Source organism: Pelmatolapia mariae, linkage group LG2 (assembly GCF_036321145.2).
Source record: "Pelmatolapia mariae isolate MD_Pm_ZW linkage group LG2, Pm_UMD_F_2, whole genome shotgun sequence".
Classification (NCBI taxonomy): Eukaryota; Metazoa; Chordata; class Actinopteri; order Cichliformes; family Cichlidae; genus Pelmatolapia; species Pelmatolapia mariae.
The window spans coordinates 4,021,284-4,039,376 of record NC_086228.1 but is presented as its reverse complement, the minus strand read 5'-3'; the positions used below and the strand labels follow the sequence as shown (position 1 = coordinate 4,039,376).

Sequence of the window (18,093 nt, the reverse complement as noted above, 5' to 3'; positions counted from 1 at the left end):
GTTTAAAATAGTTTTAAAATTAAAAAAAGGGTTTTAAACAGTTTTGTAGGGCAAAGGTAATTAAACAGGCAGCGTCATGGGTCACTATGGAAACGGCAGTGAACACAAACGGCTCGTGACGTGCGGGCTGCAGTCTGGGTGTTCGCCTCTGTTTTTCTGTTTCTATGACACAAATATGGAGAAGTACGACAGGGTCTTGCGGTTGGGCAGCGGAGGAGCGGCAGACGTGTTTCTCATGAGACACGTAGAGCGGAAGTGCCTGTACGCGGTGAAGAGGATAAAGGCGGAGACCACGAGGAGGGCAAAAACGCAGAGGGCCATTCTCCAGGAAGCTGAAATTATCAAAAGGCTGGAGCATCCTCACATTGTGAAATGCAGCGAGGCCTTTGTGAACTCCGACGATGGGTTCGTTTACATTGTTATGAGCTACTGCGATGGAGGGACTTTAGATGACAGAGTAAAGGAGAGGAAACCAGGGGAGTTCTTCACAGAGCACACTGTGATGGGCTGGTTTGTCCAGGTCGCTATGGCTGTAAATTACATACACACAGCCAAAATACTTCACAGGGACATCAAACCCTCTAATGTGCTGCTGACAAAGCAAGGTGTGGTAAAGTTAGGGGATTTTGGCATATCCAGAATAATGACTAACACAGCCGATATGGCTTCCACATGTGTTGGGACACCCAGCTACCTAAGTCCCGAGCTTTGCCAGGACATCCCGTACAGCTGCAAGTCCGACATCTGGGCTCTTGGTTGTCTCCTGTATGAGCTCTGTGCTCTCAGGCCTGCTTTTGCAGCCACAAATCTCCTGAGTCTGTTCAATAAGATCACCAAAGGAGAGTACCACCCCGTGCCTGACTTGTTCTCAGATAGTATTTCCTCATTAATCCAGAGCATGCTCAACCTCAATCCGGACAACAGGCCCAGTGCTGCTTGTATACTTAGCAGTGCCTATGTGCGAGATCACCTGCAATCTATCAAAGCCACAGAGACAGACTGCTGCACGCCTGTGGCTCACATTAATGTGGAAGTTCAAAAAGAAGACATTAACACAACACTTCAACCCTATTTCGCCAGTCAGCCCTACTCTTGGGAAGAGAAAGAACAAAGTATGGAGGTCAATTTCTCCTCTGCAGATGTAGAGGAGGAAGATGAACAGAACCAATGCCACTATCCTGAGGATTTTGATGATGATGGAAGCTTGTCTTCTCTGGAGGGACAAAGTAAACAGTATGGGTTGGCAATGAGGAGCAATTCTGCTGAGTCCATTGGTAATGCGTCCCTCCAATGTCCATAAGTATTCAGACATTGGGCATATGACATTTAAAAAAAACATTGAAACACCACGGTGGATTTTATATCCAGCAATCATGATGTGACTGGCGGGCCGACTTTAGGTTTAAATCAGAGTTTAACAAAAAACTTGAACTCTTTAGGAATTAGAAACATTTTTATAAACAATCTTCCATTTTCAGAGGCTTGAAAGTAACTGGAAACTACTTTAATAGCCCAGTGAGGCATCTTTGTGTTATTCTATGACAAATCAATCACGTAAAAGATTCATAGGCTGTCATTAGGTTTTTTAAAAAAACAAAATATGTCTATTAACAAAAATTTGGGAATTGCCAGATTAGTTATGTAGTACTGTCCTTACAAGAATGAATGTACTGGCCAGCTCAGCATCAGAAAAAGCCTGAGAGACCACAAAGAAAACTAAAGTGAATGATCACACAGGTCTTTCTGAGGTTGAGAAAAACTACTTCACAACATCTAATGAAGTTAAGAATACTCTTGAGAAGGCATGTGTATCACTGCCAAAATCTACAATTAAGAGATGGCTTCGTGAATGGAAACACTGCAGGTGTACAACAAGCTGAAAACCTCTGGTTACACTCAAGGACAGGAAGGCCAGATTAGATTTGTCAAAAAAACATCTAAACAAGTCTGCACAATTCTGTAAAAGGAATCTGTGGATCAATTACGGAGAAGGAGAGGAAAAAGCTCATGATCCAAAGCATACCGCATCATCTGTCAAGCATGGCGGAGGCAGCGTTATGGCATCGACACATATGGCCGCCGATGGAATCGGGTCTCAGGGGTTTATTGATGCTGTGACTGCTAATGGAAGTAGCAGGATGAACTGTGAGGTGTACAGGGCTTTACTCTCTCTCTTCTCAGTGCAAATCAAACCAAAGCTAAGTGCAAAAGCAACCCAAGAATTCAGTCACCTGATTTCAACTCAGTAGAGCAGCTTTTCAGTTAATGAAGACAAAGCTGAATGCAGAAAGACCCAAAAAAGCAGGTCTGGCAGAGCATCTCATCATCTCAATGATGATGTTCACAGGTTCTGGACTCCATGTACTCATTGGCTGTATTAAAAGTAATCCTTATATTTAAAGTTAGTTTGTCCGGTTACTTCTGACCCTCTGGAAATCGTAATATTTTGGTTAAATCCCCTGATTTAAAGCTGAATCACTTCAGTCACATACTGTTAATTGTTTATTGAGCAACTTATATCGAATCCTAAACTTTTTTTGTTAGATCTTATAGTGAACTGATTTGCCCACTATCGGGGGCTATGGTTATTGTCTGAACACTATAAAAACACATTTGTAACATTTATGTAGACGTGTGTGTGTTATCAAGCAAAAATATTATTTCTTCAACTGTTTCAGATTCTCAAATCCGAGAATTTCTGGTGGCACTTTAGGGATCACTAGTGAGTGTGTAGTTTCATGACAGCAGCTTAGTAAAGTTGGAATAAGCCAGAAATTACCAAACAATGCAGTGATTATTGTTTAAGGCCAGAAAAATGTGAAATTCCATTTTTAGTTATTTAGTTATTATTACAGATCTTTTACAGCAGCAGCATCAAAGTGCAACATATCTACCCTTATCTGTTCCAACTTAATAATGTAAGGGGTGTTACAGTGGTTAGCAGTGTGGCCATGTACCAAAAAGGTCCTTGTGACAGCTGGGATAAGAAAAATATGGACGGATGGATGGATTAATAATGTAGACAGTTTGGGGGAAAATGACAACATGTTCTGAGAAACATGCTAGACTTTTTTCAGCTACTTAGCATTATTGTGGTAAATAGCTAATTCATCTGCTAAAGGGATAGATGAACAGAGTGATAAACTGAGGGAAAACCTGCTTTTCCAGTGGGACCTTCTGTTGATCTGTGATGTGTGAAAACAAAACAATCGACTACTGGTGATCAAAACAATGTGTGAAAGATGTTAACAGCTCTCCTATATCAGGTCTGTTAAGAATAAACTGACTTACAATGCCATTATTAAAACCAAACGTGTGTCATCCCTTTAATCTTGTTTTTTTTTTTTTTCCAGAGATCCCTGACACTTCAGAACAAGTTGACTATCCAGATGACTTTGAGGAAATTGAGGACAAGGACGATGATGAAGGAGACTGTGTGCACGCTGATGCTGCTCAGCAGCCACACGATGAAGCTCTGGTGGAAGAGTTTCAGCTCTGCGATGCTGGAGGTTTGACCATTACACTGAAAGTGCTGAAGGAGAAGGGGTAAAGAGACAATGCATTGTTAAAATGAAATACAGTGTTAAATAACGGGACCTTTGATGCTGAACGTATTTTAAAAGTGCCTGGCTTGATAAAAGCTTTATGCGCCTCAGTTTGAAAAGGACGCGAGGCCTCCTGTCAGCTGTCTTATAGCACATTTCCCCTCCATAAGAGACCCTTTGGGGATAAATAAGTTCCTTTTACTGCTGGATGATGTTCAAAACACTTGGTGGGGCTAAAGAGAACAAATAGTTGCGTTGTGGCTGCTCAGCTGTGTGACAAATGCTGAATGAATGTGATGCATTGTGGCCAGAGAAGTGAAGGTGAAGTTTTATAATTTTATACATTTTGTAGACTCAGTTTGATATTGTTTTCTTATGGAGGATGAAACACCAGCAATGACTTTTGAAGGCTTTCCAAAAGCAGCAGTGGACGTTTGGATGTGGATGTTAAACCTTAATACACAACTTCCAATATCAGGCTTCCATCTGTATGTGTATTTGTGTCTTTATCCCATTACTTTCAATGCTTTGTCTTTTGTGTTATTACACAATATATGTGAAATGACACGGCCTTTCTACCAGCTATTTTTTAACCTCTGCTTAATTACATGGCACGCATTTGTTGAGAGGAAGTATGTGGTGCATGATGTTGGTCATAAAGTTAACCACGATAACATATGAGCACAGAAAATATTTTATTTGATCAAATATTTAGATATTTGATGCCCCGAGATATAATGGGTAAACTGCTTAGAAGTCAAAGGTATGCAAATAACGGAAGAACTGCCAGGAAACATTATTATCATCACTCGGTGCGCGACTTTAAACTTGATAGATTGCATTCAGGATTCAAAAGGCCCCACAGCGAACGTTAGAGCTCCTTATCTTTGTGTGTTCAACTCAATGAGCTCATTGTTTTTGCTAAAACTGACTATGCAGCAAACCAGTAACTGACATTAAAAATATTATGGTATGTTATTTTTTTTTTCCATCACCGAATCCACGCAAACTCCTGTGACGCACGCCATTTACGTTATTTGCAGATTTTAAGGCGTCTTTTTCCTGTCAGTCACAATTCTTAAGCAATCATGTTTACATGCAAATGCTCTTCACTCATCTTACATGTCATTCGTAGCTTAGTCATACTGGCAGCGAAAAGAAAAACAAAGTGTGAGCCAAATATGGCAGCATGAAAAATTGGTGAAAAAAGGGCAACGCAAGTGTGGTGTTTATATTTGCTGAAAAGCTAGGATCTACCTAAAGCATTTGCTCGCTGTGGGTAAAAGCTGTAATCTGGGATGGCACTGATTCAGCTTTCTGTTACTTTTTAATTTGAACGTTTTAACCAAACGTTCAAATTAAAAAGTAACAGAAAGCCCAGTGCTGACTGGCAGAGCGCACACATAGCAACACCCTCCTTCACTGTCTCAGCATTATACCGGGCAGGCACTACCGAACGCTGTTTCCTGTGATCGTGTCTGTTAAGAAAGAAAAAAAAAAAAGTGAAACCGCATATCTAAGATTCGATATACCGTATTAAAAAAAAATTCATAATGAGGAGCTTCATAATGCTCGCACTTTATTTGACTCTTTCAAAGTCATGCTATTTTGTGTTATTAAGGTGTGCGCAACATTATTACATCAACTTAGAATAGAACCTGGTGTCATGTGCTCACTAGCCACTTCATTAGGTACACATCACTAGTAGTGGGTGATTCTTCGTGCAGAAGATTCAGCAAGGTGCTGAATGCATTCTTCAGCTGTTGCAAATTTGATGACTGGACATGCATCGTGTGAAATTCCTGTTCCATCACATCCCAAAGGTACTCAACTGGATTGAGATTTGTTGCCCGTTAAGGCCACTTGAATACACTGGACTCATTGTCACATTTAACAAACCAGTTTGTGACGATTTAAGCTTTGTGACATGGCAAGTTATCTGCTGGACGCAGCTTTCAGGCGATGGGTACACTGTGGTCACACAGTAGCAGTAACAATACTCAAGTATGCTTCTTCTTCTTTCAGCTGCTCCCTTTAGAGGTTGCCGCAGCCGATTATCTGCCTCCATCTCATCCTAGCCTTAGCATCCTCTTCTGTCACACCAACCCTCTGCATGCCCTCCTTCACTAGATACATGGATTTTCTCAGTGTTTTTTTGCTCCTGCCCGGCAGCTCCATATTCAACAACCTTTGTCAAAAATATCCACTATCCCTCCTTTGCACATGCCCAAATCATCTCAGTCTCAAATCTCTAACTTTGTCTCCAGTCTGCTCAACCGGAGCTGTACCTCTGATGTACTCATCATTAAAATCTAAATACCTTCTACTCTGCAACCAAATTCCATCTTTTTGTTTGTGCAACAGTCTCCAGACCATACATAGTAGCAGGTGTCACTACCATCTTGTAAACCTTCCCTTTCATACTTGCTGTCCCCTATATGACAAATCACCCCAAAGACTCGTCTCCACCCATTCAATCCCACCTGCATTCTCTTCTTTACCTCTCTTGTTCCTTTGAATAGTTGAACCCAGGTATTTGAACTCAAATATTCAAGCTGTGAAGTTTGTTTAAATGATGCTCAGTTAGCCGTAAGGGGCCCAAAGTGGGCCAAGAAAATATCTCCCACACCATTACACTACCACCACCAGCCTCAATCATTGATACAAGACAGGATGGATCCATGCTTTCATGTTGTTTACGCGTAATTAGAATCCTACCATCTGAAAGTTGGATTTTTCCAATGGTCTACTGTCCACCACTGGGGATTGTGGGTGAACTGTAACCTCGGTTTTCTGTTCTTAGCTAGAAGCAGTGGCACCCAGTCTTCTGTTGTTGTAGTCCATCTGCTTCCCATCAAGGTGGGAAGCAGATGGGCTACAACAGAAGGCATGCAACTAAGTTGTCACTACAGAGTTGTGCAGAGGAAAATCTCGGCATAACTGTGCTGTAACAACTGGGTGTTGATGTTGCTGTTGCTTTCATATCAGCTCAAAGCAGTCTGCAACTCCTTAACTGTTAAGGAGTTACCACCATGTTTATACATAGTCCCCTCTTCTGTAGGCTGAAAGAGTGGAATAATTCTAATCCACAGTCGGATTATTATAGTGTGTTTTTTTTTTACAATTTCCTCAACAATTAAGCTGGTTTGGTATTTGCATATAGAAGCAGTTGCGGTATCGATGCAAGTGAAACAGACTGTACGTGAGCTCCAAAATAATAGGAGTGGCCAAGTCAATCATTCGGTACTTTCTAAGGAAGTCTGAAGAAGACAGCAGGGACTGATGATCACATTTCCATGGTAAAGAAAGAAAAAAACACTTCTCACCATCCAGTCAAGTGAATCAAACTCTCCAAAAGAATCATCATTTAAGAAATCAATATGGAAAGATTCGACAAAAACAACAACAACAAAAAAAGCACAATCAGCTTCAAAAACAGGACAGGCAGATTTGTCACAGCCAGAAAAATCTTTAGACAGATAATGAGGAGGTCAACCTACTTTTGTTGTTGAAGGAAAAGAAATGTACTATTCTGCAGTAGCCAAGTCAATTGTCTGATTCCAGCTGAGCAAGTTACCTTTTTATTTGTTGAAGACAAAACCGAAGACAGAAAGACAGCTGACGACAACTGCAGTATAGGTCTGGTAAAACACTACAAAGCAGGATGTCCAAATGGGTTTCATACTTTAGAGCCGGTCATTGTCTAAGAAATAAACTATTAACTTCTGATTAAGTTAATTTGAGCCCTAAGCTAAGTGACGAATCCTTGACATTTCCTACCAGGAAGAATCCTCAGGACAAACCCAGCACAAGCTGGAAATATTACAGTTGGGGTCAGAAGTTTAGATTCTCTTGTCACAGGCATGAATGTAACGGGAATTTAGGGATTTTATTTTAGTAATTTCTTTGAACTGTTCTTTTTTCGGGTTGGAATGATTACACAGTGTATATATTTAGTGACTTTTAAAAAAGCACTGTGTGAACAATTTTGAATTTATTTTGGATTTTCTCTCATGCCAGGGTTAAAAGTACAGATACACGCCTAAATACACTAAGTCAGCTGCCTTCATGAGTCAGACCCAGATAAGCAGCAGAAAATAGATATGGATAGAACTCATGAAACCTTGAATGACTATTGCAATCTTTCGTGGATCAAACCATATATTGAACAGAAGAATTAGCTGAATTGTCATAGCAGCCTGCGATTTGTGGTTATTTCAGACAGGTTCAGTTTTGTTGCAAGTAGAAATGAGGGACAAAAAACTGCCTTATTATGATGTTATTTTATCATAAGGGGACAAATCAACTGTCATGCCACAATAATTCATCGATTATAGCATTAGCATTCAACATGTACGTTTTTACATTGCATTTGTCACCTCTGTGTTTTTCCTCAAAGCAACAGTCATCAAAGCAAGTTTTAAAATTCAGAAATATCAAACACAATCTTAAAATGACCCTTTGGTGACCTATTATATAAACACGTCAAAAGCTAATCCTCTTTTGATACCATGAAGATGCTCAGGCGCTCAGATCATACGGATCACACTGTCATAGTGCTGGGCCTGCTGTAACAGAGCAGACAGGTAATGTAAAGCTAACTGCCACTAACTCATTTCACTAACCACTATCTCGTTACATTTTCAAGAAGATGGTAGAGAGTAAGTTTTCCCCGCCATCTTTCTGAAAGTGTAATGAGCTTTGAATGTGCCAAATTCAAGGTGAAATGTTGTCTCAACGGAAAGATTCACCTTTTATCAGCACACGATCTTTTCATGAGCTAACCAAGGTTTTCCGAGCTCGCAGTCAGCAGTCTCAAGTTCACCCACAGTAACTTCGCCATCGCAACATAAAGGTCCCGCTCTGAGATGACAGACACAAGTGAATTGTTCCATTAGTAAATACTGTACACACAAATGCAGGGTTGGCAATATTTTCCTTACAGAAACTCCACACCACAACAAAGGGAAGAACCAGGTAGACAGATCATGAATGAAGTCATGGGTCAGTGTTAAAAAACCTGCTACAAACCTTCTATTTTCCTCACACTACTGACACACAATTTGTTTATGAATTGGAACAATGAGTCTCGAAAGCCAACAATTTATGTATTTCGTTTCATGGTTTTGAAAGACATCTCGAAACGCATCCTCACTCTAAATATACTGCTTTAACCTCCTAAGACCTGGACTCTTTCATGGCTTGAGTTTTTAATTTCTCTTTGATATTTAGGCTGATTGGGACCTGATGTAAAAACAAAGAATTACCAGATTTTTTTTTTTACCTGATTTTTGTTTCTAAGAAAAATGAGAGCCACATATAAGGATATTCGTTTAAAACTTTGATAGGACAGTAGCAGTATAATGTCCTCGTAAGTGGATATCAGGCCCTGTAGAGCAAAATTGAGTATTTTGGTCTAAATAACCCAAAATGTGATGTCCACATATGTGGACGCCAGGTCCTAGGAGGTTAAAGAAGAAACTGCCTGGTGAATGATACAGTGAATATCATCTCAGGATCGACTGTTAGGATTAACGACATTAGAACACTTCTGAGAGGCCAGGCATGAGTTTCATCAGATCTATGAGTGCCTAACTATCAATGCTTAAATCCGCTTCCGTTAACAACATTCTGCGGAATTGGGAATTTTGATTGTAAACCAAGAGTGCCGATTTTATGTCGCCCTGCATAAAGATTCCCCTCCTGTGCAAAGAAAGAGCTCTTATGTTCCCCTCAGTGCTCCTCACACTGACACCTGCACAGTCATCTCAATGTTAATTCACTGATGGTGTTAAGACAAAGGCGCCTCATTAACTTCCATGATGAAAGGTGCAAAACGCTGCAGCGGCATCATCACACATCTTAGATGCAATGAGTCATATCAGGCTGCGGCAGTACAAAGATCTAAAAAGATATGACATGTAACTTTTGAAAGATGCTTATTTTGTAGATAAATGTTTTTTGGAAATTAGACCATGTGAATTCTTCAAACTGTGATTTCTTCTTTGATTATATCTTTTGTTATCTTTCTTTTCAACCACAACCGCTCTCAGATGAATTTGCCAGGACTTGTACTGTCCAGTATCATATTATGCAATCATTCAGGCATGTTTCATAAGCTATTAATATGTTTCACAACATGCATGTGAGTGCACCATTTGCATGAGATTTTAACTGGTCTTTGTGGCCTCTGTCACAGTATATAGACTAAACTACCCAAGGAAGTGAAACTTGAAAAATGTCAGTCAGATTTTCAGTTGACCTGAAAACATACAATGTAATGATGTAAATTAAATAGCTTTGAGTTACAACTTTAATAGTATATCACAGTCTGACCACATCTGTCTTAGTATCCATGTGATATGTGGAACCTCATGTGGAAGCAATAAAAACAGGAGCAAATTCTTAACAAAAGTGTCATTTTAAAGCAAGGTTTACTGAACAAAACCTAAAAGTATCAAGGGAAACACTCACTTTATTTAAAAAGTATCCAAAGAGAGGACAGTTCATTTGACATTTCCACGTGCGACTATTAATATTACCATTGTTAACAAAGAAACAAAAGATCCTGTCCCTATTTAGCGCTAGTCTATGAGTTAAACACAATATTTAATGTTAAAGCTGAAAAAGCTGAAAAGCTGAAAAAGGGAATGAAAGGCCAGAACTCAGTTCCTACAATGTAGACTTGAGGCTGTCTCCAATACTAAGTAACTCCCCCATTAAAATGTCAAGTTTCAGCAGTGAAATGAACAATGTTACAACCTGATTTCTTGCTATTTTAACCCTTCATAATGCCAGGATTTGATGAGTTGATTTCCTTTTTTTTTTTGTTTTTTTAAAATAACTCGCCTATTGGGCTTTTTTTAGGGCTTAAAATTGGCGGTGTAGCTGCTTTGAATTTACTGATACAAGCAGCTGTATCTAATAGCTGTCTGAATGCAGAGTGTGTACAAATTCTTTTGACTGGTAGCGGATATAAACATAAAAGGGACCAAACACTTTTAATCTCAGGTCATATCTTATTTTACTATTTTACTGCATCACCGCAACAGAGCGCTTCACTCTCCGACTGCTGGTTTACTTGTGGTTCCTAGTATATTTAAAAGTAGAATGGGAGGCAGAGCTTTCAGCTTTCAGGCCCCTTCTCTGCTCCCCATTTGAAATTCAGGCATAAGACACCCTCTTTAATTTTAAGATTAGGTTTAAAATTAGGTGGCGCTTTATAATAATGTTACACTCTCCACGCATGCTTACCGGGCCGCGAGAGTGAGACTCGGGTGTGAAATGTATGGTTTTCAGGGTTTTTATCGGTTTTTAGCGTTATTTTGTTATCGTTTCATTAACTCGGTTTTCCTGGGTCTTTTCACGTGTGTTATGAATAAATCTTCTTTTTTTCGGTACCGGTACTAGTTTTATTTTTGTTGTATTTATCCGCGACACCTTAAAGGCCGGTCCATGAAAATATTGTCGGGCACAAACTGGTCCATGGCGCAAAAAAGGTTGGATGCCAGCTGCATTGGCTGTGGCCGCCAGGCAAGGAGAAGAGGAAGTGGAGTAGAAGGCGAAGACGGTGGAAAGAAACGATGCAAAACGTGGCTGTGAAGAGTACAAGGTCAGGATGGTAGAGGTTGGCTGTGATGGTGATGAAGAAGAGAACACAGATGTACCAAACGGGCGACCGTGGCTCAGGGGGTTGGGAAGGGCACCTGTAACCGGAAGGTCGCCGGTTCGATCCCCGGCCTCTCTGTTCTGGTCGTTGTGTCCTTGGGCAAGACACTTTACCCTACCGCCTACTGGTGTTGGCCAGAGGGGCCGATGGCGCGATATGGCAGCCTCGCTTCTGTCAGTATGCCCCAGGGCAGCTGTGGCTACAACCGTAGCTTGTCTCCACCAGTGTGTGAATGAAAGCGCTTGTAAAGTGCTTTGGGTGCCTTGAAAAGCACTATATAAATCCAATGCATTATTATTATTAAACAAACAGTGCAAATCTTGCAAGGAATGCCCAGTCTGTTGTTATCAGATTCTGAAATGATACATACAACATACAACATATTCTTGGCTGGGGATACAGGTACCTCCTTACGCTGCCTGTGACACAGGTAGCATATGAGAGAAGTTTCTCTGTTCTCAAACACATAAAAAGTAGAATAAGAAGCACACAGTCGCAAGAACACCTGTAGGCATTCATGCCTACAGAGAAAGACATCCTCATGTCCCTTGACAATGACTTGGTCATAGACAGAGTTGCAGAAAAAAGCGACTTGTTGAAGAAAATACTTATCCCCCAACATTGAGTAAGGTGAGTATTCAAGTTAACCTGCATACTAAAACCTCTTTACTTTGTGCTTTATCATAACTCATTGTGATGGACCGAGCAGTGAAGGAAACTTAGGCACAGGTTAAAGTCCAAAAAAATGATTTTTTATTTAACCCAAAAACATAAGTGGTTAAATCATGCAAAAAGAATCAAAATCTTGGGCCCATAAAAGAGGTCAAAATAACAGAACTCTACTCAAAGTTGACAACACTACTGATAACTCAAACAAACTGACCTCACTAACGAGACAAAGGGGAAACTTAAATAGTGGCTGATCAGCCCACAAAAACAGGAGAAGGGGTAAAACACACAAAACCTAATTAAACCTAACATAATGAACTCCAATTACCCCCCCCCCCCCCCCCCCCCCCCCCCATGGTCCAGAGTTATGGAATGAACCAATTAGCAGTCTTCCTTTAAAGCTCGCTCCGCCCCTTTTCCACCTCTTGGCTCCTTAATCAAGGGACTGGAACAGCTGCAACTAAGGTAACTCAGAAAACAAAAGATTAATCATACATAACAGTGTAAACTAAAATGTGCACACTTATTTTAGAATGCAGTGTTATGTGGATATGTGAATTAACTCTAAACCAAAACCGGTTATTTATTGTCCTGTAAATTAATTCCTATATTTAAAGAAAGACAAGTGTGAATGCAATGTTACTTATAAGCCTCTACACTAACATGGTGGGTATTACCACTGTGTGGCTGTAAGTGCAGCCATCACACTCATACAGTACTATGTGTTGTGTGTTTCAGATAACTGTTTTGTATTGGTTCAGCCAGAGGGACTACAGTATGTTGAGACCTCCATTTCTATATGAGTATTCAAGTTAATCTAGCATAATATTCTTTTAATACAACATCTAGTCACTGTTGCTATAATTTCGATGGTTTGATAACATAAGCCACAATTAAAGTCTTGTAACACTCATGCCAAGCATTATTGTTGCCGAGTTTTCGCACGCCGATTACTTTGGGCCAGGCCCAGTCAAAGTCCAGGGCTGTTTTTTAGTCCCAGTCCATCCATGCTCAGCAGTATAGTACAGTAAAAAATATAGTAAAAAATAAAATATTTATAAAATATAGTGACAAATATAGTAAAAATGTTAACAGACTAAACATATATATATAAATATATATACACACTTGTATAAATAGATAAAGAAATCTTAAATAGAAATGTGACCGTTGACATGTATGGGAGGAGGCAAATTGGATATTGCACTTGGGATAAAGTGGCAGGAGTGAGCATCAGTACAAACTGAGCAGTAATGCAATTCAATTCAATTTTATTTATACAGCGCCAAATCGCAACAACAGTTGCCTTAAGGCCCTTTATATTGCACAGTAGATTGTACAATAATAGATATAGAGAAAAACCCAACAATCATATGACCCCCTATGAGCAAGCACTTTGGCGACAGTGGGAAGGAAAAACTCCCTTTTAACAGGAAGAAACCTCCAGCAGAACCAGGCTCATGGAGGGGCGGCCATCTGCCATGACCAGTGAAGTGAGAGAAAGAAGACAGGATAAAAGACATGCTGTGGAAGAGAGACAGATATTAATAACAGGTATGATTCAATGCAGAGAGGTCTATTAACACATAGTGAGTGAGAAAGGTGACTGCAAAGGAAAAACTCAATGCATCATGGGAATCCCCCGGCAGCCTACGTCTATTGAAGCACAACTAAGGGAGGATTGAGGGTCACCTGGTGCAGCCCTAACTATATGCTTTAGCAAAAAGGAGGCTCTGCCTCCCATTCTACTTTTAAATACTCTAGGAACAACAAGTAAGCCTGCAGTGCAAGAGTGAGGCTTTTCAGGGAGGTTTTAGGACATCCTGATAATAATGAATTACAGTAGTTCAGCCTGGAAGTAATAAATGCATGAACTAATTTTTCAGCGTCACTCTGAGACAGGATATTTCTAATTTTAGAGATGTTGCGCAAATGGAAGAAAGCAGTCTTACATATTTGTTTAATATGTGCATTGAAGGACATGTCTTGGTCAAAAATGACTCCAAGGTTCCTCAGAGTGTTACTGGAGGCCAAGGTAATACCATCCAGAGTAAGAATCTGGTTAGATACCATATTTCTAAGATTTTCAGGGCCGAGTACAATAACCTCAGTTTTATCTGAATTAAGAAGCAGAAAGTTAGCGGCCATCCAGGTCTTTATGTCTTTAAGACATTCCTGCAGTTTAACTAATTGGTGTGTGTTACCTGGCTTCATGGATAGATAGAGCTGGGTGTCATCAGCATATCAGTGAAAATGTATACTATGTCTTCTAATGATACTGCCTAAGGGAACCATGTATGATGTAAACAGAATTGGTCCTAGCACTGAACCCTGTGAAACACCATAATTGACCTTAGTGTGTGAAGAGGACTCTCCATTTACATGCACAAATTGGAGTCTATTATATAGATATGATACAAACCACTGCAGCGCAGTACCTGTAATACCTACAGCGTGCTCTAATCGCGCTAATAGAATATTATGGTCAACAGTATCGAATGCTGCACTGAGGTCTAGCAGGACAAGCACAGAGATGAGTCCACTGTCAGAGGCCATAAGAAGATCATTTGTAACCTTCACTAAAGCTGTTTCTGTGCTGTGATGAGCTCTGAAACCTGACTGAAACTCTTCAAATAAGCCATTCCTCTGCAGATGATCTGTTAGCTGTTTGACAACTACTCTTTCAAGGATTTTTGATATGAAAGGAAGGTTGGAGATTGGCCTATAATTAGCTAAGACAGCTGGGTCTAGGGATGGCTTTTTAAGTAAAGGTTTAACTACTGCCAGCTTGAAGGCCTGTTGTACATAGCTGATTATTAGAGAAAGGTTGATCATATTTAAGATTGAAGCATTAATTAATGACAGGACTTCTTTGAGCAGTTTTGTAGTAATGGGGTCTAAAAGACACGTTGATGGTTTGGAGTACACGATTTTAGAGTGGCAGTTAGTACAGTATTGCACACAGTAAGGGTTTTTATTTTTATTTAAATACTAATAAAAATGGGGTGACCAATGCAGAGTGTAGTATGTACCTGTGAAACTGTAGGACAGCTTCTGTGTGCATCCTGTGGTGTGTGTGTTTAAGGGTTGTGGTTGAGGTGTCCAATGGTTTGGCGGTAAAAACTGCTTTTAAGTCTTTTAGTCCAAGCAGACAGACTCCTATAACGTCTCCCAGATGGTAACAAGGAGAACAACCGATGTGCTGGGTGGCTGTGGTCCTTGATAATGCTGTGCTTTACGGAGGCACTGTTGAAGATAGATGTCCTGAATGGCTGGAAGCCTCATGCCAGTGATGTGCTCTGCTGCTTTCACCACCCTCTGTAGTGATTTACGGCTGCTGGAAGAGCAGCTTCCGTAAAAACTGTAATACAGCTCGTCAGCAAACTCTTGATCACACACCTGTAGAAATTTGAGGTGGTGTTGGCATTCATGCCAAAATTCCTCAGCCTCCTCAGAAAGTAGAGTTGCTGGCGAGCACTGATTCCAGTGTCTGTGTGAACTTATTAGCAAGGTACTGGCAAGTGCTTAACCCTTTCACGCACAGTGGTCACTACAGTGGACAGCTATTCAAAGGCTGTTTCCTTGTATTTGTGTCAGGGTTGATGGTATACTTGCACATAAACCACTACATTGGACACTGATGTGTCACTTCATACGCATCAGTTGTCCACCTAAGTGGAAATGTAAAAAAACTCTTTGAAAAGTACATGTTTTGAAAAAAATTAAGTTCAAAAAATCTTTTTTTCATGCCTAAAGATTAATAAAAATACTTAAGAAAAAAATCAAGATTGAGGTTGTCATAATTCATGCATGAAAGGGTTAATTCATCATAAAGCATTATTCCTCCTTAGTATGCCATTTTATAAATACAGATATATGAATATGATTATGACTATTACTGGCAGTGATAGCTATACATGTTGTAACAGTAACAGATGGATAAACATATCTGTGTTTGTAAATGACATACTAAGGAGAAACAATGACACATGCATGATGAATTAAGCACTTGCTAATACCTCACTAATAGTGTGACATTAGTGACATGACAGAACTTTCCTTTCTGATAAGGCATATAGTTGGGGCTGGATAAGCTGGCCCTTAGTTATAACACAGTCGACCAGGCTACTGGGGGCTTTCCATGATGCACTGAGTCTTTCTTATTCACTCAACTTTTTTCACTCATATGTGTTCATACACCACTCTACATTTAATCGCTAGTTCTTATTAACCTCTGACTCTCTTTTGCAGCATGTCTTTGTCCCGTCTTCCTCTCCTCAGGCAACTGAGTTGCCCCCCTCTCCCTAAACGTCGTTCTTCCTGTTAAAAGGGAGGTTTTCCTTCCCACTGTCACCAAATAACTTGCTCATAGGGGGTCATTTGATTTTGGGGGGTTTCTCTGTTTTCGTTGTATTATTGTAGAGTCTTTGCCTTAAAATACAAAGCACCTAGTGGCAATTTATGTTGTGATTTGTCTCTAAATGAATAAAATTGAATTTAACTTATTTAATTCAGTCACCATGGTCACAAAGTTGTTTAAATGTTGTTATTAGTTGGTTGAAATCTTGATCCTAGCAATTAACTAATTTCAAGCTGTAAAATAGTCAAACCAGAGTAACCAGGTAAACCATAATACATGAACTGTATATTGTTTTTTATTGTTATTTTTTATTTTTGTAGTATTCAGTAGCTCCTGCACCTTTAGTAGGTGTATTACTATCTCAAACCTCACCTTCGAATCTTCAAATACTGTATGTAATGTGCAAAAACCAGCGAGACCCTAAATAATTCAGAGGAGTTTCCCTGTGAAAAGCGTGAACCTTATCGACAACCACGTCAGTGGTAAGAGGCAACACCCCCACACATCACGGCCCCTCTTTAACATCTGTTTAAGAAAGTTCCCGTTTAAGAAATTCCTAGTCACACATCTTCTAGTGACACATCTAAGCAACACAGAAACTGTGAGGTCACCGAAAAGTGCTGAGGAATAGTCTGACATAAATATATACATATGTATCATTTGTGTGTGTGTGTGTGTGTGTGTGTGTGTGTGAGTGTGTGTGTGTGTGTGTGTGTGTGTTAAAACTGTGATGACAGGAGCTAAAGAGAGAAAAAGGAGAAAAAAAGGAGGGGAGCCCATATCAGTTTCTCTGACTCTTCAAGTATGTACTTCCTTTTACTTGATGAAACCTGCTATATCTATATATAACTCTCTCAGTCTCTCGCTCTCTTTCTCTATATATATATATAGATAGATAGATAGATAGATAGATAGATAGATAGATAGATAGATAGATTATTTCCTGTCTCTGCCAAGTGGGACATCACATCACAGTTCCATCCTAACACTTATATATTTTGGTCTCATTTGCAGTCATCTTATTGGTTACATTTGTTTTTGTCAAAAGACCACCTGCACCATCCAGTGAAATTTAAAATATAGTAACCCTCTGACACAGAGAAACAACTCATGCATTTGATTTCTCACTATGATGTCAGCTTTCTGCATATGAGTGCTGTGAAAGAAATGATAATAAAACTGGTTCTTTATAGATAAATTGCATCACCTCCAGACCACATGCAATACACTGCACCAAGCCTGTGAAGACAGCTATGCTCATTTTGTATTACACAAGTTGTAGCTTTTTACTCGCTAAACCAAAAGCGAGTAAATTCATGAAGTAAATGTATTTACTTCATGAATTTATTGTTTACAAAAGTTGAAAGATAACAATCTGTCTGCAATACTGAGACAGAAGTGAAACTTTGGGGCGCTATTTTGAAAACTTTTGGCATACAATAATCTTTTTTTAAACGGTTGCGTCTCTATGAAAAAAAAAAGAAAAGTATTTTTACGTAGGTGTGTATGGGGTTTCTTCCGCTTTCCTCCTATAAAACGCATGGGCAGAGGTGCTGATCACATCAGTGTTACTCTCAAAACAGCTGAACGACGCTACTGAGGAAGAGAGAGAGAAGCCACTGCAGTACGATGAAGTGCGTCTTTGTTCTCGCCTTGTTGCATCTCTGTGTCAGTGTTAAGTCAGACAGTAACTTGATTACTGAGATCATACATGGACTCGAAAGTCTCAGCAAAGTCAACTTCACATACGTAAGTACTCGAAATGTTTATCGCAACTCGTTATTTCACTCGCAGCTCTATGTTACAAAGTGTACCGTGGCTTCACTGATGTTTATTACAATGTTATAATA

General features: G+C 39.8%; 1 protein-coding gene across 1 annotated transcript; it reads left to right on the top strand.

The window, feature by feature from the left end:
• The first annotated feature begins 175 nt into the window (after positions 1–175).
• nek12 (NIMA-related kinase 12) lies at positions 176–3,550 on the top strand. The gene is made up of 2 exons (XM_063488690.1): positions 176–1,274; positions 3,354–3,550. Exons 1-2 carry the CDS (start codon positions 176–178, stop codon positions 3,548–3,550), a joined length of 1,296 nt encoding a protein of 431 aa, XP_063344760.1.
• The last annotated feature ends 14,543 nt before the right edge of the window (positions 3,551–18,093 follow it).

Coding starts and splice junctions, on each gene's coding strand:
- nek12 (XM_063488690.1), top strand. CDS start 176: ATGGAGAAGTACGACAGGGTCTTGCGGTTGGGCAGCGGAGGAGCGGCA. Junction 1,275..3,353: donor CAATTCTGCTGAGTCCATTG/GTAATGCGTCCC, acceptor TTTTTTTTCCAG/AGATCCCTGACACTTCAGAA.